At 57.4% G+C, this 26,961-nt stretch overlaps 3 protein-coding genes across 8 annotated transcripts; 2 read left to right on the forward strand and 1 right to left on the reverse strand.

Annotated features, from left to right (window-relative positions):
* Window positions 1-208: 208 nt before the first annotated feature.
* GPS1 (G protein pathway suppressor 1) lies at window positions 209-25,686 on the reverse strand. Of its 6 annotated transcripts, none has more exons than XM_067021459.1 (16): window positions 25,611-25,686; window positions 9,761-9,850; window positions 7,007-7,181; window positions 4,440-4,532; window positions 3,750-3,931; window positions 3,146-3,310; window positions 2,839-2,974; window positions 2,660-2,737; window positions 2,420-2,480; window positions 1,890-1,975; window positions 1,581-1,675; window positions 1,367-1,472; window positions 1,207-1,287; window positions 986-1,123; window positions 780-914; window positions 209-697 (listed from the first exon to the last, which is right to left on the reverse strand). In XM_067021459.1, the coding sequence occupies exons 4-16, from the start codon at window positions 4,515-4,517 to the stop codon at window positions 623-625; spliced, it is 1,416 nt and encodes a 471-aa protein (XP_066877560.1). In that variant the 5' UTR covers window positions 4,518-4,532; window positions 7,007-7,181; window positions 9,761-9,850; window positions 25,611-25,686; the 3' UTR covers window positions 209-622. The 6 variants fall into 6 exon arrangements, with proteins under 6 accessions (XP_066877560.1, XP_066877561.1, XP_058902909.1 ...); XM_067021460.1 differs by having other exon boundaries at window positions 2,420-2,477; window positions 25,611-25,672; XM_059046926.2 differs by lacking the exons at window positions 7,007-7,181; window positions 9,761-9,850; window positions 25,611-25,686 and adding exons at window positions 5,030-5,233; window positions 5,410-5,457 and having other exon boundaries at window positions 2,420-2,477.
* On the forward strand, window positions 5,570-9,882 carry RFNG (RFNG O-fucosylpeptide 3-beta-N-acetylglucosaminyltransferase). Its single transcript, XM_059046994.2, has 8 exons — window positions 5,570-5,857; window positions 6,517-6,565; window positions 7,127-7,229; window positions 7,362-7,515; window positions 7,840-7,928; window positions 8,018-8,183; window positions 8,749-8,834; window positions 8,907-9,882. Exons 1-8 carry the CDS (start codon window positions 5,582-5,584, stop codon window positions 8,986-8,988), a joined length of 1,005 nt encoding a protein of 334 aa, XP_058902977.1. The 5' UTR covers window positions 5,570-5,581; the 3' UTR covers window positions 8,989-9,882.
* LOC131746060 (carbonyl reductase [NADPH] 2-like) lies at window positions 23,568-25,487 on the forward strand. The gene is given in 9 exon segments (XM_059047011.1): window positions 23,568-23,624; window positions 24,089-24,184; window positions 24,289-24,443; window positions 24,528-24,545; window positions 24,547-24,568; window positions 24,658-24,757; window positions 24,880-24,944; window positions 25,170-25,287; window positions 25,384-25,487. Coding segments are annotated over 9 exon segments (735 nt in total).
* Window positions 25,687-26,961: the final 1,275 nt, after the last annotated feature.

Here is a 26,961-nt window from a genome sequence, read left to right on the forward strand (position 1 = left end):
GTGTCGTTGGTGTCAACAGGAACCTCAGAACAAGGGAAATGAGCAAGGCACCTCCTATCTTCATTTTCTTAACCAAGGAGACCTGCTTGGAGGGCCATGCACTGGCCTCAGCCCTGCAAAGCCAAGTGGAGTGTGAGTAAGGGGCGCCCAAGGAGGTGGGGACTGGGCCGGGGGCCCCATGGAGACAGGAAGGAGTGGTGCAAGGGGCTGTTCTCAGGCTGCCCTTTAATGGACTAAGATTCAATAATGCTACAACCCCAAATGACACATCAACATGGAGGCTGGGAGACAGTGCTGCCGGGTGGGGGCCCCGGGCACCATGTGGGTGAGCCCAGCAGGTCTCTCCTTCCAGGAAAGCCCACCTCCTCCCCAGCACCCCCAGCACAGGGTGCAGCAAGGGGGAGGGGGGCACAAGAATCTGGGGGGCAGAAGAATCTGGGCACATGGAAGCCCAGGCAGGGGGCTGAGGGCTAGCGTCAGCCAGCAGCCAGGCCCCTACAAGTGGGCCACACGCAACACCTCTGGAAGTGCTGCTGGAGCAGATGGGAGGGCCAGGAGGCCGAGGGTGGGGGGCGGGGCAGGGTGGGGGGTGTGCAGACCATCCTGGAGGCCGGGGGTGCCCTCACATGTTGGTGCTCATCCGGGACTGGCTGTTGGCCGGCGTCAGCTCCCCTTGGCTCCCTTCCCGGGGAGGGGACTGCAGTGGAGACAGCCACTTAGCCCAGAGGGGCGCGTGTGCCCATCCCATCCCCCCAACCCCAGGGCGCCCCTGCCCGCACCTTGACATGGATCTGGTTGCGTAGCACAGCCGCCCTCAGGATCATGGCTTTGGCACGGCGCTGGAACTCCTTGCCCATCAGCAGAGACTTCTCGAAGGTGGTGCTGCGTTGATCCACGTCCCGGGCATATAGGATCTGTGGAGGTGCAGGGCTCAGTGGGGCCCAGGGTCTCCCCGCCCACAGCCCACAGCCCTGAGGCTGGCCACCTTGCTGTGGGAGTCGATGCGGGCGTTGATGAGCCCCTCCAGGATGAGCTGCGTCAGCTCATCTTCCAGCGCCGCCACTGTGGTGTTGAAGGCCGTGGCCATCTTGCGCATGTCAGCTGACACATAAGGGCTGAAATACTGCAGAGCAAAGGGGACGTGAGCTACCCGCAGACACATCCGTAGCACCCTGCCTCGGCCTCAGCCTCTGCCCCTGCATTTACCTGGATGAGGGCCCGGTTGCGAATCTGCGTGTACAGGGTCCTGACGTGGGGGGCCAGGTACATGTCTAGGAGCAGGTTGTCCTGGCGAGGAGAGCCAGTCAGGGACAGCTGCCAAGGCCTTCCGCACTCACCCACCTCCAAGCCAGGCCAGGCCCCTCACCTTCATCTCGTCCAGCATCTTCAGGCACGAGGCATACTTGGACTCATAGAATTTGAAGATAATGTCCCGAACCTGTGGTTCCAGCTCCAAGAACAACTTGAAGGAGCTGCAGATGCCAAACTTCTCAGAGCCGGCCCTGCCTGCCCACCCACCTGAAGGTGGCTGGGGGCACAGGAGCAGGGCCGCAGTGCCCAGTACCCCACCTTCCACCCACCTGCTGGAGATGACATTGCGCTGCAGCTCCTGCCGGTCAAAGGTGGCCAAGGCGCACAGGCCACCGTACACGGCCACATTGCTGGGGGAGAGCAGCTGAGGAGCAAGAAGGGAGATGGGTCAGAGTCCTGGGGTCACTGGCAGTCAGTACAGAAATGTGGGCTGGGTCCACCCTACTTCACCCACCACCCACTCAGAATGTCTAGGACCCCATGGGGGTGACCACCCAACAGAGAGCCCAACTCTTGAGCCCTCACCCTGCTTCCCAAGCCCCAGTGAAGTTCTTCCCAGAGACCCTCACGCCCCTCACCTCGGGGAAGTCGCAGTGATCGAAGGAAGCCAGCAGGAAGCACTTGGCAGCCTGCTTGTACTTGCGTGCAGCCAACTCAGCCAGGCCTGGAGGGGGGCAGGGGGAAAAAGGATGAAGCCCGGCATCGAGAGGAAGCTGCCAGGGCCCCGTGGGGCCATCAACGGGCGCGCACCTGGGACAGAAACGCTGGCAAGTGAGAAGTAACCTCGCCAGTGAGCGCCGGCAACACCCTCCGTGAGCCAGGCGCCCAGGGAGGCTGAGCAGCTAGCTGCTATTCCTGTTGCAAATGGCACCCGAGCTGTTCAGCTGACGGGGTAGGGGTGGAAGCAGGGGTAACCAGCCACGACAGCAGCTGTCAGGAGGCACTGCCTCTACTCCCAACCACTGGTCATCACTCCCTAGCCTCCCCAAGGGGCACTTGAGCCGGGTAGGCGTCAGGTACAGAATAGGTGTGGGGCTTGTGGAAGTTTTCCTGGCCGGGATGAGGTCACCTGGGGTGCCCTCCTGCCCCTGTGCCCCAGGGCCCTCACCTGCTGCACACTTGAGCTTGGTGAGGATGGCCTGAGTCTGGGTGTCACGCTCCCCACGCTGCTGCAGGAGAAGGTCGCACATGTGAGCAACCCCCCATCCTCCATACCTTCATCAACCGCCAGGCACCCGGCCCCAGCCTAAGAGCAGCAGAGGCAGACTCCAGGAGGACAAAGCCCACCAGGGCCAGGAGTGGTCAGGGATCCTGGGGCAAGTTCCAAGGGGCACAGAGCCATCATTACCTCGGCAATTTCCGGGGTGGACTCGGCCTTGCTGACGTAGCTCAGCACGTGAGACCAATTCTGCAAGTAGACGCTGACCTGGTGGGCAGGTGGAATGCACTCAGCCTGGGGCGCCCCCTCCTGGCCCACGGGCATTGCGCTCTATGCCCCCCTCCCGTGCCACCCACCTGAGGGCCCACCTTGATGACGTTGAGGCACATGTTAATGACGTGCTTGGCGCTGGTGCAGTAGTCCCGGGCCCGGGAGTAACACTTGAGGGCGTTGCTGAGGTCCCCACAGTCCAGATAGTGGTCACCCAGGTCGTCATGGCCACGCCTGTGGGTCCAGCCGCAAGTGGACACCGGTCGGTCCATGGGCCTGGCTGCCCAACCCCCCACCCCAAGGGTGCACCTGATGCTCCCTCTGACGGAGCCTGCCTCCCAGCCCCCTGGGCACACCTGATGCTCTCCTTGATGGAGCCCACCCCGGCCCCGCTCCTGGGCACACCTGATGCTCTCCTTGATAGAATTGCCCTTGTAGTTCTTCAGATCTGTGTCCAGCTTCTCCAGCTTCAGCAAGGCCTTCTTCCGCGTGGCTTCCACCCAGGCCGTGTCCAAGGGTGGGGGCTCCACACCGCTCTCAGGGATGGCATCGGGTGCGTTCTGCAGCTCCCTGAGGGAGGACCTGGCCGTTAGGGGGCCATGTGCAGGGGAGGCAGCTGCCTCCCAGCGACCCTCACCCCCATCGGGAGGGTGCCCAGTTGGCACAGGGGCAGTTGTGACAGCAGGAGCCCGCGGCCTGGCGGGAGAGCCCAACGAGAAATAAGTCACACAGCTGTGCTGAGAAGCAAAAAGCACGTTGCTGTCTCCACAGGCTCTGCTCAGTGTTGGAACGGCACACGCATGCAAGTGGGGAGGGAGCTTGAATTCTCAGCGAGCAGAGTGAGAGCCTAGCCCGTTGGGCCGTTTCTGCCCCTCCTGACTTTTCAACAAGAAAGCCAGATCACTGTGTCATGGGCCCAGGCACTGCAGGAGCACAGGGAAGGCCTTTGCCCAGGCTGGCCATATAGCACACGCAAACCCTGCCCCACCTCACTGAGCCCCGGCCTCACCTGGCAGCCTCCAGGAGCTTGCGGTGGATCTCCTCGTACATGTCCACGTTGAAGGTCCTCTGCACGAAGGACAGGGCCATCTTCAGGGCCTCCACCCGCAGCGGGGGGCAGTGGTCAGCAATGAACTGCAGTCGTTCGATGCGCATCAGGCCACTGTAGCTGGCCGCGTACTGCTCCAGATCCTGGGGGCAGGGGTGGATTGTGCAAGCTGGGACACTAGACCTCAAGCCCCCCCAGCCAGTGAGTCAGGAGTAGTGGCATGTGGGCACCAAATAAACCACTGTCCAGGGGCTGACGAAAGGCCACTCGAGATAAGCCAGTGCAAGGGTCTCTGGAGGAAATCTATGCCCTGGGAGGTGAACAGCCAGAGCCACATGGGCAGCCAGTCATCAAGCTGAGTAAGGAGACAGTGCTTCCCAGGCTGGGTCCCAAGGAAGACCTGTCCTTGAAGTGAGACTCGACCTGCAGGGAGGGTGACCTGGCACACAGGGCTCCTCCGTGTGAGCGAGAAGCAGGTGCAGGGTCTGGAACCGACTAGCAACCCATTATAAGCGCACAACTAGAAACGCTAGAAGTTTCTGAATCAGAAAAAGATGTGATGGGACTGGGGAGCCTAGCCTGGACCTCCCAGCAGGACTGACACCCCCAAGCAGTCCCCGATGCCCCAGGAGTACCCGCCAGGCTCCGTACCAGGGTGGGGTTCTCCACAACGTAGTTGACATCGGGCGTGTTCTGCGGGTCCTCCTGGGGGTCCACATCAATCTGCATAGGCTCCACGGCCCCCTGCAACACGGAACAGCATCTTGGCACCTCGAGCAGGGGACGCCCAGGGAGGGCGAGTGACCCTCACTGTGCCCCAGCTCAGCTCTGCCCTCCATCTCCCGGGCGGGTGGGATCCTGTCCCCCGAGCCCCTCCCCACTGCCCGCCAAGTCCAGCGCCGCCACATCAGGGAGGGGGCTCCTAGCGAGACTATTGGCTTAACAGCAGAACGCTCAGCCCAACCGTGACGGCCCATCTGTGGGGCGGGAACCAGAGCCGAAAGACCACTACCCAGAGACCCCAGAGGGTCCCTACGTGCTCCCAGCCACCGTCCTGACGCAGCCTCCTCCGAGCCACAGGGAAAACACGGACGGCCTCGACCCAGGCGCGGCTGAGCAGCCGGAGCCGCAGCGCCGGGCGAGTAACGCCGATGGACCGGGAGGCGGGAGGGGGGCGCCAGGGAGCCCTGCGCGGCCCGGCGGGCGTGCGGGCTGGTCCCGGCCCCTGTCCTGGAAGGTACCTCATAAAGCAGCGTACAGGCCGACAGGCTGGCGCTCAGGCTGAAGTCCCCGGCCGTGCCCGGCAGGAAGAGTTCTGACCTACCGCTGGGAGGGGCGCAGTGCACATCTGCCACTGACGACGCGGCCGCGCGGGGGGCCGGGCCACCCCGCATTCTGTCCTGACTCTCTGCACCCCCCGACCCTGACACAGAGCTGGCTGGCTGCTGAAGGAGAGAGAGCGTTAGCGCGCCGGGCCTGCCGAGCTGCCGGGGCCGACGGGCGGGACGCTGCGGCCGGAGCCCGGGCGCAGGGAGGACGCCGCGCGGGGGGGTGCGCACGGCCAGCCCCGCTCCGGCCCAAAGGCGGGAGCGCGAGGGGGCCGCCGGCCGCGGCTCGTTACCTGCAAGTTAAACACCTGAACCGGCAGCGGCATCTTCGCCCACCCCGCCGCGGCGCACCGTTCACTTCCGGGGCAGCGCAGCCGCCGCTTCCGGGTCGTGGCGTGGGCGGGGCGGCTCTTAAAGGGGCCGCGGCGCGCCTGGCCGGGCGGTGCCCGCGGATTCCGCGGCCGTATGAGCCGCGCGCGGGGGGCGCTGTGCCGGGCCTGCCTCGCGCTGGCCGCGGCCCTGGCCGCGCTGCTGCTGCTGCCACTGCCGCTACCCCGCGCTCCCGCGCCGGCCCCGACCCAGGCCGCGGCCCCCGGCCCCGGCCCACGCGCTCCCCCTGCCCGACCCGCCCCCCGCCTGCGGCCCGACGACGTCTTCATTGCGGTCAAGACCACCCGTAAGAATCACGGGCCGCGCCTGGGGCTGCTGCTGCGCACCTGGATCTCCCGGGCCCGACGGCAGGTGGGCCCCGTCCCGAGACCCCGCGGACCCCGGGACTCCCGCCCCCGGAACCCTCCCATGCCCCGAGATCCCAGCTCCCCGGATTCCTGACCTTGGGACCCCGGCCCCGGCACCTCCCCCATCCCTAGTCCCAGCACAGCCGTGCCCCCGGACTCCGCCCTCAGGACCTCCACCGCTGGGATCTACCCGGGACTCCTACCCTGGCATCCTTGCCTTGGGACCCCACTCCCTCATCCCCAAACTGGCAACCCCGCCCTGGACCCCACCCGGGATCCCCACCCCAGGACCCCCTACCCACCGCTGTGTCCTTAGCATGGCAGTCAGGCCCCAGGCCTGAGTATGCAGGGACTCAGGACCCTCAGTGCCCACACTTTCCTGTCCTTTCTCGGGCTTCAGACTTGGGTGGGTTTTCCCAGCTGACACTGGGCTGAGACCACAGAAACTCCTCCAGCAAGAGCAAGCCTGGCCCCAGCAGCACTGGGGATGCTGAGAGTACTAGCAGGCTGTCTGGAACACCGCCCTCCCTTCTCCTGGACCCCATCCCGTCCAAGCCCACCCTTGCCTCTCCAGCTTCACCCTTGCTCACAGGGCCAAGGCTCTGCCAGGCCCAGAGTCCCTGGGAGGTGCCTCTTGAAACCCCACAAGCTATTTCTCTATAGACGTTCATCTTTACCGACGGGGATGACCCTGAGCTACAGCTCCAGGAAGGTGAGTGCCCTCCCCAGCCCAGCCCTGCTGGCGTGTCCGAGGGCCTCCTTCTCAGCTATCCCTTGGTTCAGTGCCACATGGACCCCTGCTGTGTACAAAGGCCGGGGTGGGGGGTGTTAAGGCACCTGCCCAAGGTTACACAGCTAGTAGAGGACAGAGCCTGGAGTCCAGGGCCCCACCCTGCCAGCCATGCTCTGCCTCCCTCAGCCACTGGCTGACTTCTCAGGGCCTCTGGCGGGAGTCATGTCCCCTGAAGATAGACCAGCAGGGAACCATCCTTTCCAGTCCTGCTCAGAGCAGTGTGGTCCCGCCCCAGTCCTATTTCCTGGTGGGTTTTCTCCTGTGAGATTGCAAGTGGTTGTCATCTGCCCGGACCTCGGAGGGCAGCAACAGGATCAGTTGAAGGAGGTCAAGACAGAGCTGTGATTGGGTCCGACTTACGGGCCTTGAACAGGACAGGTGCTGTGCCGACCAGCCAACCGCATTTTGACCGACTTCAGTGGGGTGGGCTGGCAGCAGGCCTCACCCCAGCCCTCATGCTTCCGTCTCTCCACTGGGCAGGCAGCCACGTCGTCAACACCAACTGCTCAGCCGTGCACACACGCCAGGCGCTGTGCTGCAAGATGTCAGTGGAATACGACAAGTTCATTGAGTCTGGACGCAAGTATGTGGTGGCCACGCCCATGCCCCCTAGAGACCCCAGGGCTGAGTGAGAGTCCGGGCCCCCACCTGGGCCAGGGGCTCCCCCACCCCCACCCTCTGGGCCGGGCTCACTCCAGAGACTGCACGTTCCCAGGTGGTTCTGCCATGTGGACGACGACAACTACGTGAACCCCGAAGGCCTGCTGCAGCTGCTGTCCACCTTCTCACCGAGCCAGGACGTCTACCTGGGGCGGCCCAGCCTGGACCACCCCATCGAGGCTACCGAGAGGGTCCAAGGAGGTGGAACCGTGAGTTCTGGGGCCGGGGAGGGGCAGCTGAGAACATGGAGACCCCAGCAGGGAAGGGCTGGGACAGGTGCCTGATCCACCCAGATGCAGTGTTTCAGGAACTGGGGTAAGTGAGGTGGGGCTGCGGGAGGGGCTGGGGCCACAGGCAACTGGACTGTGGAAGCCCTGGTACCCTTGTGCCCTGGGAAGTTTCTGCCAATTGATCGGGGAGTCATTAAGGAGCAGCTTAAAGACCGTTTAAGGTCCTTAAGGACCTTATGAAGCTTAAGGACCAGATGAAGAGTTGGGGTGAAGAGACCTGATTGGTGGCTCCCTTCTCTTCAGGTGACCACGGTCAAGTTCTGGTTTGCTACTGGAGGGGCCGGGTTCTGCTTGAGCAGAGGCCTTGCACTCAAGATGAGCCCATGGGCCAGGTGAGTGGGGGCCAGGCAGGCGCTGGCTGCCTCAGGTGGAGCTGCCCAGGGCTGGGGAGGCGCTGACCTCTTCCCCCTCCGCTCCCCAGCCTGGGCAGTTTCATGAGCACAGCCGAGCGGGTGCGGCTGCCGGATGACTGCACGGTGGGCTACATTGTGGAGGGGCTGCTGGGTGCCCGCCTGCTGCACAGCTCACTGTTCCACTCCCACCTGGAGAGCCTGCAGAGGCTGCCGCCCGACACCCTGCTCCAGCAGGTAGGCGCTCTGGGCCCCTGCTGCCTCCACAGGTGTCCCTGCCTCGGGCCCCTGCCCCCACCTGGCTCCCAGATGGGCTCCCGGCTGAACAAGGGCTCAGGGCAGGGGTGGGTTCCAGCGCTGCGGCAAAGTTGCCATGGACCCTGGACCCTGGCTGCTGTGACCCAGGGTCCTGGCTGTAGGGGGCTCCCAGGCTCACGTGGCGGCTCTTTTGTAAAGAACAGCTGCTGCGCCTTCCCAGGCAGGCGGGCCCACGGCACCCGGGCCATGGGCAGTGGTTCACGGGCAACAGGAGTCACAGACCCGGCCCAGGGAGGGGGGATCAGCTTTGGGCAGGGGGTTGGGGACCTCTTGCCCCTATACGTGCGCCAGCCACCTCCCTGAGGTGTCTTCTGTGCTGGCCACGCCTCTCAGCCCCCATCACTTTTCAGTGCTGTTCCTGAGCCTGCCCTGAGAGCGCTGAGTGGGGGCGCTAGGGAACCAGGAGGCCGAGTGGTACCTCCTGTGAAGGACGGGCTGGGAGGCACTGGCCCGGAGAGTGACTCTCCTTCCTCTTCTCTCCCAGGTCACCTTGAGCTACGGGGGTCCTGAGAACCCACATAATGTGGTGAACGTGGCCGGAGGCTTCAGCCTGCAGCAGGACCCCACGCGGTGAGCCGGCAGTGGGGAGGAGTGCTGGGCCAGCCTGCCTGCCTTGCAGCCTGACTCCCATTTCTCTCCCAGGTTTAAGTCCGTCCACTGCCTTCTTTACCCGGACACGGACTGGTGTCCTATGCAGAAGCAGAGTGACCTCGCCTCTCGGTGACCCTCGACCTCCGACCCAAATGTGCCTCTGGCTCTGCCCCAGGTGCAAGTGGGCGACGCCTGCCTGAGGGAGCAGAAACAGTGCTCTCCCCTCCTGGGCTCCAGGCGGCCACGGCCTCATCCAGGGAGATAAGGGCGCCCAGCAAATACTCCAGCTGGCTTGGAGGCCTCCCCACAGCCCCGGGCAGGCCCGGGTGACCTGGCACTGTGGGAGAGGGGGACAGCGCTGTGTGCCTGCCCAGGGACCCAGCCCCAGCTCTCACAGGAAAGGTCTCACCCTAGGGTCTGGGGGCCTGGGAGGGGGCTGATATCTGACTCCAAGGGCTCCGTCCTGCTGCCCTCACCTGTTGGAGAGGGGACTGCAGGCCAGGGTCATGTGTGAGATGCTGCAGCTTAGCAAAGGTGACTGTAGATGCTTCACCCTCCGTTCTCTTGGGAAGCCACCCTCCCCACACCAGGCTTTGGAGCCCAGACAGGGTCTCTCTGTTTCCGACGGGAGCCGCACTCAAGGATGCAGGCCCTCTGGCTGGCTGTGCTCTTGGGCACAGCTTACTGCTAGCCAGGGCATCTCCATTCAGAGGCCACATTCTTGGGGGCCGTCGGCCAAGGGGTTCTTACTGAGGGAACTTGAAGAACTTTTCTCCACTCTGACTCATTGCTCAGTACTTGTCCTCCCTTCCTCCACCCTGGGCCCCAAGTCCCTGAAATAGCAGGAGCCTTTTGTGTGGGGCCGTCTCTGCAATAAGGCATCCCCATCCCACCAGCTGACCCACCTTGATCTTGACGGTGCCTTTCCATGGGAGGAGGAAACAGAACAAGGGGAGCCAGCGCCTGCCTTCTGGTCTCTTGCTCTGCTATTGCAACTGCAACGAGTGAATAAAGCCTTGTTACTCTCTGTCGGTCGTTGTCTTAATTAACCAGTGGCACCTGGCAGCTCAGCTCCAGATAGGGCCACGCAGCATCCAGCTCCTCCCCCTGAAGGCTCTGCCCCAGACCAGCTCTGTGCCAGGCAGATCTGTGCTCCTTACTGCACCGCTAACACAGTCAAGCGTTAAGCTGCCCACTGGGCTCTTCAGTGTGAGTTGGAGTATGTGGCGGGGGGGGGGGGGGGGGGGGCCTGCAGGGAATGATGGAAACGTGATAGAACTTACCCCAGGAGGCAGACGGCCCGAGTTTCATGCTTGCTTTTTCAGCACACTGTGGAACTAGCGTGTGTGCGCGCGCATGCAGACGCCAGCGCGTGCGTGAGCACGTGAGCGTGCGTGAGCACGTGAGCGTGCGTGAGCACGTGAGCGTGCGTGAGCACGTGAGCGTGCGTGAGCACGTGAGCGTGCGTGAGCACGTGAGCGAATTGCTGTGTAAACGTATGCATGTGGGTACAAACGTGTGTGACATGTGGGGGAGGGTGGGCAGGCCAGCAATACCCAGTAAGCAGGTTGGAGTCAGCATGGGCTGAGTGGTCCGAGGTCCCTTGGAGAGGGGTTTATGGCAGGTAGCTGTCCATGCTCAGCAGTTACCTCCCCTCACATTCCCAGATGTGAATGTGTGACAGCCCCCGAGACCTAGACACACACTGAACCTCCAAGACCGCAGCCCATTGGGGCATCCACACAGCACAGACCCAGGACAGCATCAGTTGGACCAAATTGCCCCTCCCCCAGCTGGAGCCACCTCAGGTCTGGACCTCCAGCCTCGACCACCTCAGAGGCAACAGACTCCTCCCTCACCAGGTCCAGAGGAGTAGTCACCCCCATCCCCCCAGCACCCTCTAAGGGGAGGTGGGACTGGCTAGCACCCTGAGGCTTCATGATCTGCCCAAGTGGGCGGTCCATTTATTGTTCAGAGAGAAAAAAACCTGGAAGGAAACACGCCAAAATGTTTCTGTGATTGTCCCTGAAAAGTGCAAAAATTGGTGAAAATGTTTTTTTCTCTTCCCACTTTTTTTTTTTTTTTTTTTTTTTTTTGGTTTTTGTGGTACGCGGGCCCCTCTCCGCCGCGGCCTCTCCCGCTGCGGAGCACAGGCTCCGGACGCACAGGCCCAGCGGCCACGGCCCACGGGCCCAGCCGCTCCGCGGCACGTGGGATCCTCCCGGACCGGGGCACGAACCCGCGTCCCCCGCACCGGCAGGCAGACTCCCAACCACTGCGCCACCAGGGAAGCCCCCCACTTTTTATTTTACAAATAACAAAATATGTCGTATAGTAGACATATAATAGATGTATAATCAAAGTTAAAATATTGTTAATTAAGGTTCAAAATTAAATTGTGTGTACTTGGTCCTCCATTTAACTTTTTTTTGGACAACTATTTACTCAGCATCAGTCCATCCCATGTCATTGCATGCCAGGCACTGAGCAATCACAGAGGAATGGTGACCTGCAAAATGGACCAACTCCCCAGGGCTGGGGAGAGCTGGGGTGTATGGGGCATAACCACTGATGGGTATGGGCTTACTTTGAGGGCATCAAAAGTCAATCCTCGTTATTTGCAGATTCTGTGTTTCCAAATTCACCCACATGATAAAACTTATTTGTAACCCCAAAATCAACACCTACTTCCCCGGTCATTCTCAGACACGCGAACAACGGTGAAAAAAATTGAGTTGCCAGACGTGCCCATCCCCAGCTGAGGCTTAACTAGGTGAGGCTTGGCCCCAGAGACTCCGAGAACATGGAAACAGTAGGGGGCAGTGCAGAGTAAAGCAAGAAACCCAATGGGAATTAATTTCATTCTGGAATTAGATTATGGTGATGGTTACACAATTCTGTGAATGTAATAAAAAAAAAAAACTAGTGAATTACACACTTCAAAACTACACTTTTTGATGTGTGAGTGATGTCTCAATAAAGATGTTATTTTAAAAAGTAGCCAAGCAGTGGTTGAGAGTCCGCCTGCCGATTCAGGGGACACGGGTTCGTGCCCCGGTCCGGGAAGATCCCACATGCCGCAGAGCAGCTGGGCCCGTGAGCCATGGCCGCTAAGACTGAACGTCCGGAGCCTGTGCTCCGCAACGGGAGAGGCCACAACAGTGAGAGGGCCGCGTACCCCACAAAAAAAAAAAAAAAAAAGTAGCCAAGATGAAATTAAAAATTGAAATAGCCCTATATTTATTACATAATTTGAATTGAACAAAAACAGTCCCATAAAGAAATCTCCAGGATCAGACGGTTTCATTGGTGAATTCTATCAAACATGTAGGGAAGGGATAACATCAATATTACACACAGTCTTCCAGAAAATAGATGAGGACATTTCCCAATGTGTTTTATGAGGCCAGCATTACTCCGGTACCAAAATCAGACAAACACATTACCAAAAAAACTGACCAGTTGAATCTAGACTTTACATGGAAATGCTAAACACATAGAATATAAAAAGCAACCTTGAAAAAGAACAAAGTTGAAGGACTTACATACACAGCCTGACTTCAAGACCTACTATGAAGTGCCAAAAAATTAATCTGTAGGGACTTCCCTAGTGGTGCAGTGGTTAAGAACCCGCCTGCCAGTGCAAAGGACACGGGTTCGAGCCCTGGTCCAGGGAGATACCACATGCCATGGAGCAACGAAGCCTGTGTGCCGTAACTACTGAGCGTGCACTCTAGAGCCCAAGAACCACAACTACTGAGCCCTCATGCCACAACTACTGAAGCCCATGCTCCTAGAGCCCCTGCTCCACAGCAAGAGAAGCCAGTGCAAGGAGAAGCCCGCACTTCACAGCAGAGAGTAGTCCCCGCTCGCCACTAGATAAAGCCCAGCCCGTGTGCAGCAATAAAGACCAAAGGCAGCCAAAATTTTTTTAAATATTAAAAAAAAATAAAAAATTAATCTGTCGATCTAAGAAATAAATGGAAAGTTTTATTTGAGCCAAATTTGAGGATTATAACCCAGAAAGAGCATCTCAGAAAGCTCTGAGAACTGTTCCACCCATTAGAAGTCAAGGCACAGTTGTGTTAAGTTTTTTGAGACAGAAGGCTGTACATCAAATGACATATTATAGACAATTTACATGATCCTGATCTAAGAGTCATCCTGGTGGGTCATGTGGCCCAGTACAAGATCAGGAAGTAATGCTGTCCCTGGGCTTCCCTGGTGGCGCAGCGGTTAAGAATCCACCTGCCAATGCAGGGGACACGGGTTCAAGCCCTGGTCCGGGAAGATCCCAAATGCCACAGAACAACTAAGCCCATGAGCCCCAACTACTGAGTCTGCACTCTAGAGCTTGTAAACCACAACTACTGAAGCCCACGCGCCTAAAGCCCATGCTCCGCAACAAGAGAAGCCACTGCAATAAGAAGCCCACACATTGCAACGAATAGTAGCCCCCACTTGCCACAACTAGAGAAAGCCCGCGTATGGCAACAAAGATCCAACACAGGCAAAAATAAATAAATTAAATTAAATAATTTTTAAAATACATTGTAAAAAAAAGAAATGCTATCCCTTAAGGAGTTGTCTTGTTGATGCTGGGAGAATGTTGGTCTTCACAGTTGAGCAGGTATTGCTGCTGATGGGGGAGGTTTGTTTGATGCCTAATGCAGATACACAATGCACAGTGAGGGGAGAAGGGAGGTCAACGAGCAGAGATTTTTTGTTTGGATATCTCTTGTCTTGCCATAAAAATATGACTTTCATTTCACAAAACTACAGTATGGAGACTGTGACGCTGGCACTGGGACCAAGAGCTGGACGCGTGAGACACACAGCAGAGCCCAGCCACAGATACACGCTTCTACTATCAGTGTTCCCAACAAAGTCACCAGAGCAATTCAAGGGGGAAAAGTCTTTCCAACAAATGATGCCAGAATTAGTTTACTAATTAATTTTTTATACTTAAAAAAATAAAAAGGGCTTCCCTAGTGGCGCAGTGGTTGAGAGTCCGCCTGCCGATGCAGGGGACGCGGGTTCGTGCCCCGGTCCGGGAAGATCCCACATGCCGCGGAGCAGCTGGGCCCGTGAGCCATGGCCGCTGAGCCTGCACGTCCAGAGCCTGTGCTCCGTAACAGGAGAGGCCATGACAGTGAGAGGCCTGCGTACCAAAAAAAAAAGCCGAAGCCTACCTGGAGAAAGTATGTCAGGATGCGCTAGGCTGTGCTGCATAAACCACACTGTGACATGCATGGGTGGTGAGTCAGGAACTCAGGTTGCTTATATCCTTGGGGCCCAGCATCCCTGGATCGTCCAGGTGAAACGGAGGGGAAAGCGGGATGAAGGCATACTAGATACACACCATCTGAGCCCGGTAGGGATGTTAATTTCCCATATGTCACTGGCTTGAAGTCACATGGCCACCATAACAGCCAGGGAAGCTAGAACAGGTAAAGAATGCTGTGGCATCGATGTTACTGAATGCAAATTCATGTGCCCGATGAGTGAGGCCAAACATACCAAAACATCGGAGTTTGGAGCAGAGAAAGGTTGATTGCAGGGCCAAGCAAGGAGAACAAGAAAGGGTGGCTCATGCTCAAAAAATCCTGAACTCCCCGATGGTTTTCCAGGAGAAGATTTTAATAGGTGAAACTTGGGGTGAAGGCTGCAGGGTGTGACTTTCTTCTGATTGGTTGGTGGTGAGATAGCAGGGCGGTGTTCCAGGAATCTTGGCTCAGCCTGAGGTTACAATCCTCTTCCTCGGTGGGGGCCCTAGTTCCTGCAGAAGAGCTCAAAGATATTGTTACCTATATTCCTTGAGGAGGAACCAGGACCCTGCCCCAAGGCTGCACTATTGTTTCTTGACTGCTCCTCCTTTGTTTCTGCATTTCCTCCCTTCCCTGATTAGCAGCTCTTTGAATCTGCCCTTTGGAACTCAGGGAAGGCCAAGGAGGCTGAATGAAACCTATTTCCTACAAACAAGAAACAGGGGACAGGGAAAGGATTTGTACTCGGGAGGGCCCTCAGGGTCCTGCTCCTCTCACCGAGTGGACAGAGAGAAAGATCCTGGGTCTCTGATGTTGCTGGTGCCACATTCTCATCATGCATTTGTTATTATGAGAGAAACATGTCAGCCAGGTTTAATCACCTTGTTTGCAGCTAGAAGCACTCCTAACTCATATGGAATGTGAAGCAAAGTCCATAAGTACAAATCGTTTTTGGAAGGAGTAGTAAGGGGAAGAAAAATGAAATAAAAGAGGTGTTGGGCTGCACCCCACAGACCTACAAGGCCTGTGCTTGCCCAGCTTCAAGATCGAAGAGAGAGCCCAGAGTCAGCACAGACGTATCAGTGGTTTAATGGGTGGGGGAGCTTACGTGTCCGAGACGAGACAACGTCCTAGAACAACACCCTACCGTGTGCAGCCGGGCGGCAAGCAGGACATGGCAGCAGCCTTCCCAGGCCGGGGTGTGTGTGTGTGTAGGGGGTGGGGGGGGGTGTGGTGATGGGGCAGGGCGGGGAGATTACCAGTGATAGTGGGAATTGACATCAGGTGGGCTCATTAGTTACCAGGGAAACCATTAGAGGGGCACGCCCCTCACCACCCCTTTGATAAGAAGGATCTCTAGCTGGGGCCTAGCGCGAGTATGTAGGGAGGTCAGTCATGTGAGTAGGGTGTAAGTGAAGCAGGCACTGGTTCTGTGGGGGATGTACGGAGAGCAAGAGGACAGCCATCTTGAGTGTCCTGACACACAGGAGGACTATAAAAAATAGAGGAGATATGGAAGGAAGGCCCCTCAGCTCGAGAGGGCGGCTCTGTTACCGAGTCCAAGTTCGAACTGCTCACTGCACGACAGGCCAATAAATTGAGAGACGAGGTGTTGGGGCAAAGGAACAGCGACTCTTCAGAAAGCCAGCAGATCAAGAGGATGGTGGACTAGTTTTCCAAAGAACCATCTTCCCCTAGTTAGAACTCAGGCTTCTTATACTAAAAGGGGAGGGGGGAAAGTTCTGGTTCTGGCCAGACTCTGGAAGGGATGTGTTAATTTCGTCCTTCCTACAGCCATTCACAGGTGGGCCTGGTTGGGATATTTCATGTCAGCTAAACAAAGGTATTTTAGCTTCACGCTCTTCACCTGGGAGGCAGGGTTCCCAGTGATGGGCCATTTTGTGTCATTTAAGCTAATAGGCAGCATCCCTTTAGTAATTACCTTGTCAGAGAATACAAGGCTCTTCTCTATTACAGCTCCTGGGTGCTACACACAGTTATAAGGGAAAGTCATCATTCTTTTTTTATAAATTTATTTATTATTTTTGGCTGTGTTGGGTCTTCATTGCTGCACGGGCTCTCTCTAGTTGCGGCGAGCAGGGGCTACTCTTCCTTGCGGTGCACGGGCTTCTCATTGCGGTGGCTTCTCTTTGTTGCCAAGCACAGGCTCTAGGCACACGGGCTTCAGTAGTTGTGGCACACAGGCTCAGTAGTTGTGGCGCATGGGCTTAGTTGCTCCACGGCATGTGGGATCTTCCCGGACCAGGGATCGAACCTGTGTCCCCTGCACTGGCAGGCGGATTCTTAATCACTGCGCCACTAGGGAAGTCCCATCATTCTTATGTCTTTTTTTTTTTTTTTTTTTTTTTTTTTAATTCTTATGTCTTTTAAGAGGAGGGAGGAGAAGCACCTGCACTTTGAATCTCAGCGGGGGCAGAAGAGCCTTTGGAAGCTTGACAGGCTGGGAGGTGTTGAATCAGGGTGACTCTGTTCTCCATGTGGGTTGGCTTCCAAATCTCGTCCAGAGTTGTCACCTCCAAATAATTTCGCTGATATGTGCTGGGCACAGGGCTTGCCCTGCTACACATGCTGTGTCTCATCTCCGCAGCAGAGCCTCCGCTGGCGGCACAGGTTCTGACTGGAGCCGAAAGTTTTCTTCCCTCCCACCTGAGCTAGGGGTCTGGCCCCACCTACCTCTGAGGTGGCTTTCCCTTTCATTCTTTGAATATAGTTATAATAGCTACTCCAAAGTCTTGCTTGGTAAAGCCAGACAATTTTTTAATTGGTCGCTTTTTTTTTTCCTTGACTTTGAGTAACATTTTCCTGTTTCTCTTCATGTCTAGACAATCTTCATTGTGAATGACATTCCATAGAGAGTCTGGATTTTGTTATTTTCCACTGAAGTGTTGGTGTTTGTTCTGGCAGGCAGTTTATTTACTGAGAAATCACTCTGCACTTGTTTGGGCTTCTTTACCGTCATCTGTGGAAAACCTATGGTATTTCCCAAGGGCCTCTAACTTAGTGGGATTTGGCCTCCAAGCTCTTTGTCTCTGTGCATTTTATCAAGGTCTCCAGGACTGGGACTGGAGTAAGTCTCCCTCTACTGGTCCTGACTGGTAAGGATCAGACTTTGCAGGCCTCAGCTGGATGCCCAGGGAGTGGACTAGATATTAGTGAGCTGTGTCCACTCTGGCAGGACCACAACTCGCAGACCTCCGGCACTGCTTCACTCCTAGTAGCTCTGTTGGGCGCTTAACCTCTCTTGGGTGATCTCGCCCTGTGTACACACAGCCCGGCCCTCAGCCACTGACTCAAAAGGAACTGACACACAGACCTCTGGGCACAGCCATGCTCTCTGCTGCTGTGCCCTGAGGATTTCAGCTCCTTCAACTCCTCGAGTCCTGATCGGCTTTCTCTGCTTGGCAGGACCACGCATCTGCTTGGACTCCAGCTCCCCACCCCTCGGAGGAGGTGCGGTGTCATCTGTGGGTCTCATCTCAGGGGTCCCACCGTCCAGAGAGAGAAGTCTTGTGCTGCTTGTTATCCATTTCCTGAAAACAATAACTAGGCCTCTGTTGTCACGATTCATGGTTATTTACAGCAGGAGGGCTAGTGTGGGTACCAGTTACAACATTACCAATGGAAGCAAATGTCTGAGCGCATAATTTTGGTTTATGGAGAGGACAGTGGGTTGTACAACCCGGTCAATTTCTGACTTGTTCCTCTGCTCTGAGGGGCAAGTTACAGCAGTTCCTGAGGAGGCAGCAGCTGGTGGGAGGGTCTGGTGGGGCCTAGGAAGGCAGATATGCATCTGAGCTGGGCCACTCCCAGGGACACCATCACCTGGAGGAAGGGCTCATCCTTTCCAAGTGGCTGGGAGAGACCAGGGGTGTGTAGAGAGCAGGCAGAACTGCCGAGGACTGAGTGATTTGACCTGTAGTATGAGAAACCTCTCCTCACCCCAGAAAGTTCTCCCGGACGGGATTGCAGGGTCCTCAGCTCCAGATTCACAGTACCTGGGGCCCTGTGCCTCCAGGCGGGGATCAGCTCCGCCGTGAACTAATGACTCCAGAAGAGTATGGGGCCTCTGTGGGAAGGCAGCTTGCCCACAGGGAGCTTGATGTCCCCTCCCTAGCTCTGTGGCCTCTGCCACTCAGGGCTAGTCCTCAGAATGGCCAGGGGGACTTTTCCACTTCTGGTGCTCTCCTCTCCCAGGAGCACTTCCCTACCAGGAAGAGCTTAGTCTCTTGGCAAGTCTCTTGGGAGAGCTGGACCTCTCTCAGTCCACACTCTCCCAGTCCACACAGTTGCTCAGGCTATAATCCCATTATACTGGGGGCACGGACCTCAGACCCTTTCCCACTAGAGAAGCTACTGTGGATCCCAGGAACCCGGGAGCCTCTGGGGAGTGGGCCTCCTGGCCCAATAACCCTGGCACTCAAGCCTCCCTCTTATTTCTCCAAAACCCTGGTACTGAGCTAGGAGCAAGTCAGCTTCCTGGAGGGCAGAGCCCCCAGAGTAGGGTCGGAGCTTTCAGGAGACGGCAGGTGTTGGGGGGTGGGACGTCCTGAGAAAGACTGAGACTCAGCAGTGAGTGATCCTCCCCGATCCTGCCACCTTGGCCAGTGCCAGGCACGACCCCTCCACCCGGTGCCTGCGCTGTGGGGCCCCCTCCCTGCATGTCCCTGTCCCCTCTGAGACGCTCAGCCCCGACAGCACAGGAGGGACTCACCCCTGCGGGTGAAGAAAAGAGCCACCAAGCCGACGTGGGAAGGACCAGAAAGCCCATGGTCTGGTGGTGACTGTCTGCCTCGTTGGAGGTGACCGCAGCTGCTGGCCTGAGGTCCTCAAAGGAGGCCTGCAGGAAGCGCTGTCTCTGTGGCGTCTGTGGGCTTGAACGCCCCCCCTACAGAGGGGTTGCTTGCGGCAGGAAGGGCCTGGCGTTGAGCCCACAGACACTCCTGGAGGCAGAGGGCCCCCAGCTGGGCTCCTGGAGTGGCCTGAGCCCTGGACCCCACTCCCCGCATGGAGCACAGAGGCCTGGGGCTGTGATCTGACCTGAGTGCTCTGCTCCTGCACGGTCAGCTTGGCACCTTGGTCCTTGCCAGCTGCTGGCCAGGCAAGGAGTGTCCTGAGAGCCAGAAGGACCAGCACAATGTCCAGGAAAGTGGGGGCCAGAAGGCCTTAGGTCCTTTCAATCCCTTCATTGCCCAGAAGAAAACGAACTATGTCCTTGAGGTGGCCCTTGGCTTCTCTCCAGGAGGACGAGTATTTCCCCAGCCCCCACCTATAGTGACCTTCCGAGGCCACAGGACTGGACCCAGCTCTCAGCACCTGGCGTGAATCTGGCCCAGCAGGACCCCCAGGAGCCTCCCCAAGACCAGGGAGCAACAGCCAACCTAGGGGCCCTCACCACGGCCATTAGCCATCCTCCCCCGAGATCCGGCCCGTGTGACCAGCCCCAGGGAGTGCCAGGGTTCTGTCCCCTCCTTAGCATGGCTGTCCTGCAAGAGGACCCTAAGCACAGTGATAAAGACAAGCCCAGCCTGGCTACTGGGTCAGCCCAGCGTCAAGAGTAAACATGCCGAAAAAAAAAAAGAATGAACCTGCTGATGTCCAGGGTCCTCTTCACTGTGCCGGCCGGATGAATGTGTGCTCGTGTGCGTGAGCACGTGTGCCTACACCTATATGTATCCATGTGTCTCCCGGTGTGTGTCCCCATGTGTGTGCCTGTGCGCATGTGTTCACATTTGCATGTGCCCAAGCACGCACACTACCCTGTGTAAAACAGATAGCTAGTGGGAACCTGCTGTATAGCATAGGAAGCTCAACTCGGTGCTCTGTGGTGACCTGGGATGGGCGGGGGGGAGAGGTGCCAGAGGGAGGGGATACATGTATACATATAGCTGATTCACTTCATTGTACAGCAGAAACTAACACAACATTGTAAAGCAACTATACCCCACTTAAAAAAAAATCTTCAGGGGGCTTCCCTGGTGGCGCAGTGGTTGAGAGTCCGCCTGCCGATGTAGGGGACATGGGTTCGTGCCCCGGTCCGGGAAGATCCCACATGCCGCGGAGCAGCTGGGCCCGTGAGCCATGGCCACTGAGCCTGCACGTCCGGAGCCCGTGCTCTGCAATGGGAGAGGCCACAACAGTGAGAGGTCCGCGTACCGCAAAAAAAAAAAAAAAAAAAAAAAAAAAAAAATCTCCAGTTCCAGGGTCAGTTTGTTCCCATTTCTTTTATTTATTTATTTATTTATTTGGCTGCGTTGGGTCTTCGTTGATGCGCGTGGGCTTTCTCTAGTTGCGGTGAGCGGGGGCTACTCTTCATTGCAGTGTGTGGGCTTCTCATCGCGGTGGCTTCTCTTGTTGAAGAGCACGGGCTCTAGGCGTGTAGGCTTCAGTAGTTGTGGCTCGCAGGCTCTAGAGCACAGGCTCAGTAGTTGTGGTGCACGGGCTTAGTTGCTCCGCGGCATGTGGGATCTTCCCTGACCAGGGATCGAACCTGTGTCCCCTGCATTGGCCAGCAGATTCTTATCCACTGTGCCACCTGGGAAGTTCTGTTCCCATTACTTTGAGGCCAGCTTTCAGAATTGTGGCAGCTTATGACATGGCTACAGTCTGGTCATCATGTAGTTTTCTTCTTCTACCTGGTGGGGGTTTTAGTATCTAGAAGACAGCTCAAAGGATACAGCTCAGTATATTATCTATAGCCCTTGAGGGGGAACTAAAGGTCCTTGACTTTGCTTAATGACTAAACTATTATTATTTAGTTTTGTTGGACTGTTTTCCTTTGTTTCTGCATTTTCTCAATTCTCTGATTAAACTTATTCTTTGGCTAAAGTTTTTCCACAGACAAAAGGCAGGTTGAGGATATGGGGGGCAGGGACCATAGGGGTCCTGCTCCATTTCGATTCCACACACTTTTAAAAAAATTTTTATTGATTTATATTTTGGCTGCATTGGGTCTTCGTTGCTGCATGCGGGCTTTCTCTAGTTGCGGCGAGCTGGGCCTACCCTTCGCTGCGGTACACGGGCTTCTCACTGTGGTGGCTTCTCTTGTTGCAGAACACAGGCTCTAGGCGTGCGGGCTTCAGTAGTTGTGGCTCACGGGCTCAGCAGTTGTGGTTCACGGGCTCTAGAGCGCAGGCTCAGTAGTTGTGGCGCACAAGCTTAGTTGCTCCACGGTATGTGGGATCTTCCCAGACCAGGGATTGAACCCATGTCCCCTGCATTGGCAGGCGGATTCTTAACCACTGCACCACCAGGGAAGTCCCGATTCCACACACTTAATCCCCAAAGACAACTTGGTCACACCTGCCACAATGGTAGCAGATTCAAAGCAGTAATCAAAATGTGTACCCTCAGAGATCTGACTCCATCTGGCAGTGGAGGACAAAATAATAATATGGGCAGTGTAAGAAGATAAGCAGTAGTTATGGCCATGTGACCATGTGACCAGTTGCAGAAAAGAGAACTATAATATTTTCATCCTCATTTTTACACAAATATATTTGTGTACATATTAACCGATTTGTTTTCTCTTCTCTTCTCCCTCTCACTCACCATCTATCATAATATGTGTTAATAGTGGTTATCTTTCTACGTCAGCATAGAAGTTACAGGATACATAAGGGGGGTGTGACTCAGTTGGAAGAGGACTGAACATCACCCAGAGATGGATAAAAGGACTTTACATCACCTTCTGGGGAGAGGGTAGCATGTATTTGGTTGTGTGTTGTTGGTTGAATTATGTCAGGCCGACTTTGCTATTGCCTTTACTTGGAAGTGAAGTTAGACGGACTGGGGTGGATTTGTATTGGTCAATGTAAATTGTGCAAGGCTGAACCTAGGGTCCCAGACTCCTTTCTCCACACAGTTCTGAGTTGGTGTGGAACACAGGGGACATTTCGCCCAGGATTTGCAGCCATGTTCTTTTTGCACCTGGAAGGGCGATGCAGTGATTGAAGTGGTGTCCTAGTGATGTCCGCTTCCATCCCATGATCAGAGTTAACATCACCAGTGATGGGACCGATCAAAATGGTGCCAGCTGATGGGATGCTGTGAGGATGCAGTGTCACTTCCATGGTGCTCAAGACAGAGATGCACAGCCTGCATCTAATTACAAGGAAACACTGGGAAAGCCAAATTGAGGGACTTTCTACAAAATAACTGATCTATATTTGTCAAAAGTATCAAGGTCATAAAGGTCAAGGAAAGACTAAGGAGTGTTCCAGAGTGAGGGAGACAGAGAGACGGGACCTCCAAAGGCAACATGTGACCCTGGACTGGACCCTTTGGCCATAAAGAACTGGAGTGAAGTCTCAGCTGTGCCAGACAAGCGGGTTGTAGAGACCTGTAGTTCACTGGGACTCTGTGTGAGAGGTGCCCTCACCACAAACACAAAATCAATGGGTATGAGGAAACTTGGGGGTGATGGATATGCTCATGACCTTGACTATGGTGATGGTTTGACACAGATGTTTGCATATGTCCAAACTCATCAAACTGTATACATTAAATATGCATAGTCCTATATAGCAATTAAACCTTGATACAGCTTTTTCTTGTTTTTTTTTAAAGAACATCATTGGGACAACTTATGAAAGTTGAATGGGAGCTAAGGATCATGTGGTAGGAACGCATGGTGTTACTCTTCTGACTCCGACAGTTGTGCTGTGTCGTGATGGTATGTGTTATGTTGTGGTTGTGTTGTATGTATTGTGTGCTTTTGTGGTTGCGTAGGACAATGTCTTTATTCCAAGGAAACAGACACTAAGCTATTTAGGGGTGATGGAGTGTTAGTTTTGCAAATTACTCTCAAATGGTTCAGGGGAAAAGAATTCTTACTATCCTTGCAACTGTGAAACTTTTATTTCAAAATAAAAATTATCTTTGGCATTTGAAAATGTGTCTGGAGTGTAGTGATGGCCTTGGCTGAGTGTAGCAAGTGCTGCTGGGTTTAGATTTGGGTGAGGGTTGATGGAGGTAGGGAGATTTTTTAAGCTGTGGGTGTTTGGGAGAACACTCCCCAGAGGGACATCTGTGTGGCCTTGGCCATCACCCAGGGGCATCAGGCCCAGGGCTTGCAGGGACCAGTTCCAGGCCATCTGCCCCCAACCAGCCAGGAAGGGGCACGTTCCCCACCCCAGGGTTTATTTTTAGTTTCCTTTCCAAAACCCAGGATGGTGCTTCTGGCTGGCACCTTTGGGCTGTGGGTGAGGACGGTGGCCCCTTCTAAGGAGACAGGTTTCTGCGAACAAGGAAGCAGAAGCTGCACTGATGCCTGGCCCCACCTAGTGCCCCCAGTCTTCCCCCCTCCAGCCAGCCCCGCCCCCCCCATCACACACAAACCTGCCTGGCCACCCAGCCTGCCCCAGCCTAGGTCTATAAACCCCCCACGGCCTCGCCTCCTATTGTACAGAGGCTGGGAGTTGGCACCATGCTGCTGAATTTCAGTGGCCTTCAGGCCCTGGTGACAGGGCAGGGAAAGATGAGTGTGAGCGAGGCAGGTGGGGGTGTGTGACGGACCGAGGTTAGAGAGCAAGGTGACCAGACCCAGAGCCTCACAGGCCCATGCTGGGGCCTGCAAGTCCCTTTGTGCCCGAGCTGGCTGATCTGGGCCTGGATTGCTCCCTACCACCCAGCAGGCCCCATTGGGACAGGATGCTAGCCTCTCCCTGGTCAATGCAAGAGCCCTCCTGTGAGGGAGGCCCTCAGAATCAGTCTGGGCAGATGGGGGGGACCCAGCCAAGGCCTCTTCCCTCGGCCCAGCAGGAAGGGGCTGCCCTCTGGGCCTCCCTTGGCCAGATCCTGAATGGCCGGACCCCTGACCCCCAGGCCACCACTCTCTGGCCAGCACTGTCTCACCGCTCTCTCCTGAGCAGCAAATCTGCTGCCCCCACCCACAGCCTTGGCCCAGACATATTGCACCATCTGGCTGCCCCGTGCACCCCTGCAGAGATCGGGTGGGACACCATGAAGGCCCTGCACGCCTCAAGAGCCAGAGTGGTGGCTGTGAGCCGTACCAGTGCTGACCTGGTCAGCCTCTCCAAGGAGGTGAGGTGTGCAGCTCCACCATGGGCCAGTCCTGTGACCCTCCAGGATGCCTCACCAACTTGCCAGGATGTCCCCTTTGGTCACTGGCCAATGCCTTCCCCCAGGGCCCCGGGGTAGAGCCCGTGTGCACGGATCTGGGTGACTGGGATGCCACGGAGCAGAAGCTGGGCGGTGTGGGCCCTGTGGACGTGCTGATGAACAATGCCGCTGTGGCGCTGCTGCAGCCCTTCCTGGAGACCACCAAGGAGGACTTCGACAGGTGAGGAGTAGGAGAGGAGATGGGCTGCTGAGGAAGTGGACCGGGCATGGCCATGGTCTGTCTGACTGTCCCCTCTCCCCCCAGGTCCTTCAGTGTGAAACTGCACTGTGTTCCAGGTGTCTCAGGTGAGCCAGTGGGAGGATGTGGCCCAGTGCAGACATGGCCCAAGGGGGGGGTGCAGTGGGGTCAGGCTGCCCCGTCTCTTGGCTTCCAGATTGTGGCCCAGGGCATGATCAGCCACGGAGTGCCTGGCTCCAGCGTGAATGTCTCCAGCATGGCAGCCCATGTCACCCTTCCCAGCCTAGCTGCCTACAGTGAGTCCCTATGCCCGACCTTGAGCCCCCGTTCCATGCAGGAGCAGCTGGGCTCCCAGGCTGGGCCTCATGCAAAGTGGGCTGAATCCTTAAGGGTCCTCGGTGCTGCCCTCTTCCCACAGGCTCCACCAAGGGTGCAATGACCATCCTGACCAAAGCCATGGCCATGGAGCTGGGGCCGCACAAGGTAGGCATGGGGGAGCTGGGGGTGCCAGGGGCCCCGGCCTGGGAAGGCACGAGGTAGGCGCAGGGTAGGGGTGAGGTGGGGGCAGGCGGGTGGTGGGCAAGGCGGCGGCTGGGGATGAAAACGGGGGTAGGGGGCGCCAGGGGGTGAGTAAGCAAGCTCAGTGGGGTCTGTGAGGGCGGGGTTCGTGCGCCGGCTGAGACCACCCCTCCGGCCCCTCGGCCCCAGATCCGGGTGAACTCGGTAAACCCCACGGTGGTGCTGACCGCCATGGGCCAGCAAGCCTCGTCTGACCCCGAGTTCGCCCGGAAGCTAAAGGAGCGCCACCCGCTGAGGCCGTTTGCAGGTCAGCTGGGCTTCGTGGAGTGGCGGGCGCGGCTGGGGCGGCCGGGCCCAGACAGCCGGGCCGAGCCGTGCTGACCCCGCCCACCACCCGCCGCAGAGGTGGAAGACGTGGTCAACAGCATTCTCTTCCTGCTCAGCGACCGCAGCGCCTCCACCAGCGGCTCGGGAATCTTTGTGGATGCCGGGTACCTGGCCTCCTAAGAGCGCGGTGCTTTGGGCGGCCCCGCCAGGCCCGCTTCCACGCCCCACCGCCCCGCCCCAAGACAGCCAAGGCCACCAGCCCACCACGCCCCGGCCCCATACACGCCCACGCCCCGACCTTACCTGCATCTCCCACGGCCCGGCCTGCCGCCCCCGCCCCGCGGCTTGGCCCCACCTCCACACCACGCCGCGGCTCCGCCCCACCAGCCCATTCTGCATCCACACCCACGTGGCCAGGAGACCCCGCCCCTGTCGTCCCCACCCACTGTGTCCTCAGCTGTGCTGGAGTAGATTTGCCTAATTAGATGGAGGCCTTTCTCCTGCAGCTAGCCGTTCCCGGGCTCTGGCTGGGCACGCCGCGAGGCTGGGGAGGGGAGGATCAGGGACCGGTTAACCTTCGAAGAAGTAAAGAGAGGGCAGATCCGAAGCCCGCCGGATTCCACCGCTGACCCTGCCCTTGAGCTGAAGGGCCGAGATTCCTTGCAAGATTCCTCGTGTCCACGCCCTTACCGCAACACCCAACCTTCTCTGGGCCGAGGGCTGAGGGCAGCGTGCAGCCACCTTTCCTTCCCTGAGGCTCTGGCTCCGCCCTTTAGCCCAGCATGCCCCCCCCCCGCCCCCACTACCGCCGGCCGGAGAGGGTAGAGGGTCTGAGGAGCTGCGGGGAGATGCTCTGGACCATAGGCTATCCCTAGGGAAGTTGGGACTGAGCGCTCAGTCCCCCCGGCGTGAGGGGCGGGGTGCTGGACCATTAAAGCTTATCCAACCCTGAGCAACCAGCTCCACCTTGGGGCACACCTTCCCCCACAAGACTACCCGTGAGAGGGCAGCCCCAGCTGGGGAAGGGTCCACAGCTGCTGCTCTACCTACTGTCCCTGGCCTGACTCCAGACAAAACAGCCCTGCAGTTGGGGCAGCTAGAGGGTTTTGCAGGCCCTGCTGGATTCAGCTGTGCTTACCTGGGTCAGGTTCCACATGACCCATGCCTTCTGAGTGTGGGTGTGATGAGGCCTGAGGTGGTCAGTCAGCTGGACTGGTGCAGTGTCCAACTCTGGGCAAGGGGGCAAGGGATGAGGGGCTAGGGTGGGGCCCTCCAGGCAATGGTACCACTGGGTTGAGAGAGCAAAAGGCACATTGCAGGGATAGGGAGTGCTGAGGCCACTTCTAGCCAGCCTCAGGGCCTCCCAGAGCAAGGTTTGTGCCAAAGCAGGCTTGGCTCAGTCCAGCTGGTCCACCGAGGATCATGGGGCAAGTGAAAGGATTTGGACACCATTCTGGGGGCCAGGTAAAGCCAGTGAAGGGACCTAAGCAGATGTCCCCTTCAGGAAGGACAGGCTGGGGGCTGTTCCCCCCCTCCCCTTGGCTTCTTGCAGGCAGACGGCAGGGTCCAAGGTTAGGAGCAGAAGGCAGTGTTTGTCCAGTGCCTAGAGGGTGTCGGCTGCACCACAGTGCCAGATCTGGTAGGGAGGACTCAC

This window comes from Kogia breviceps, chromosome 19 (genome assembly GCF_026419965.1).
Source record: "Kogia breviceps isolate mKogBre1 chromosome 19, mKogBre1 haplotype 1, whole genome shotgun sequence".
NCBI lineage: Eukaryota > Metazoa > Chordata > Mammalia > Artiodactyla > Physeteridae > Kogia > Kogia breviceps.

Bases quoted from the DNA above. Each gene is read 5' to 3' on its own strand.
- GPS1 (XM_059046925.2), bottom strand. From the start codon at position 5,442: ATGCCGCTGCCGGTTCAGGTGTTTAACTTGCAG. The intron at 3,311-3,749 runs GTGAGGCCGGGG...GTCCTCCCTCAG, and splicing joins AAGCTCCTGGAGGCTGCCAG to GGAGCTGCAGAACGCACCCG. The intron at 2,975-3,145 runs GTGTGCCCAGGA...CTGGACCCACAG, and splicing joins TCTATCAAGGAGAGCATCAG to GCGTGGCCATGACGACCTGG.
- RFNG (XM_059046994.2), top strand. From the start codon at position 5,582: ATGAGCCGCGCGCGGGGGGCGCTGTGCCGGGCCTGCCTCGCGCTGGCC. The intron at 7,516-7,839 runs GTGAGTTCTGGG...CCTTCTCTTCAG, and splicing joins GGGTCCAAGGAGGTGGAACC to GTGACCACGGTCAAGTTCTG. The intron at 8,835-8,906 runs GTGAGCCGGCAG...TTTCTCTCCCAG, and splicing joins CTGCAGCAGGACCCCACGCG to GTTTAAGTCCGTCCACTGCC.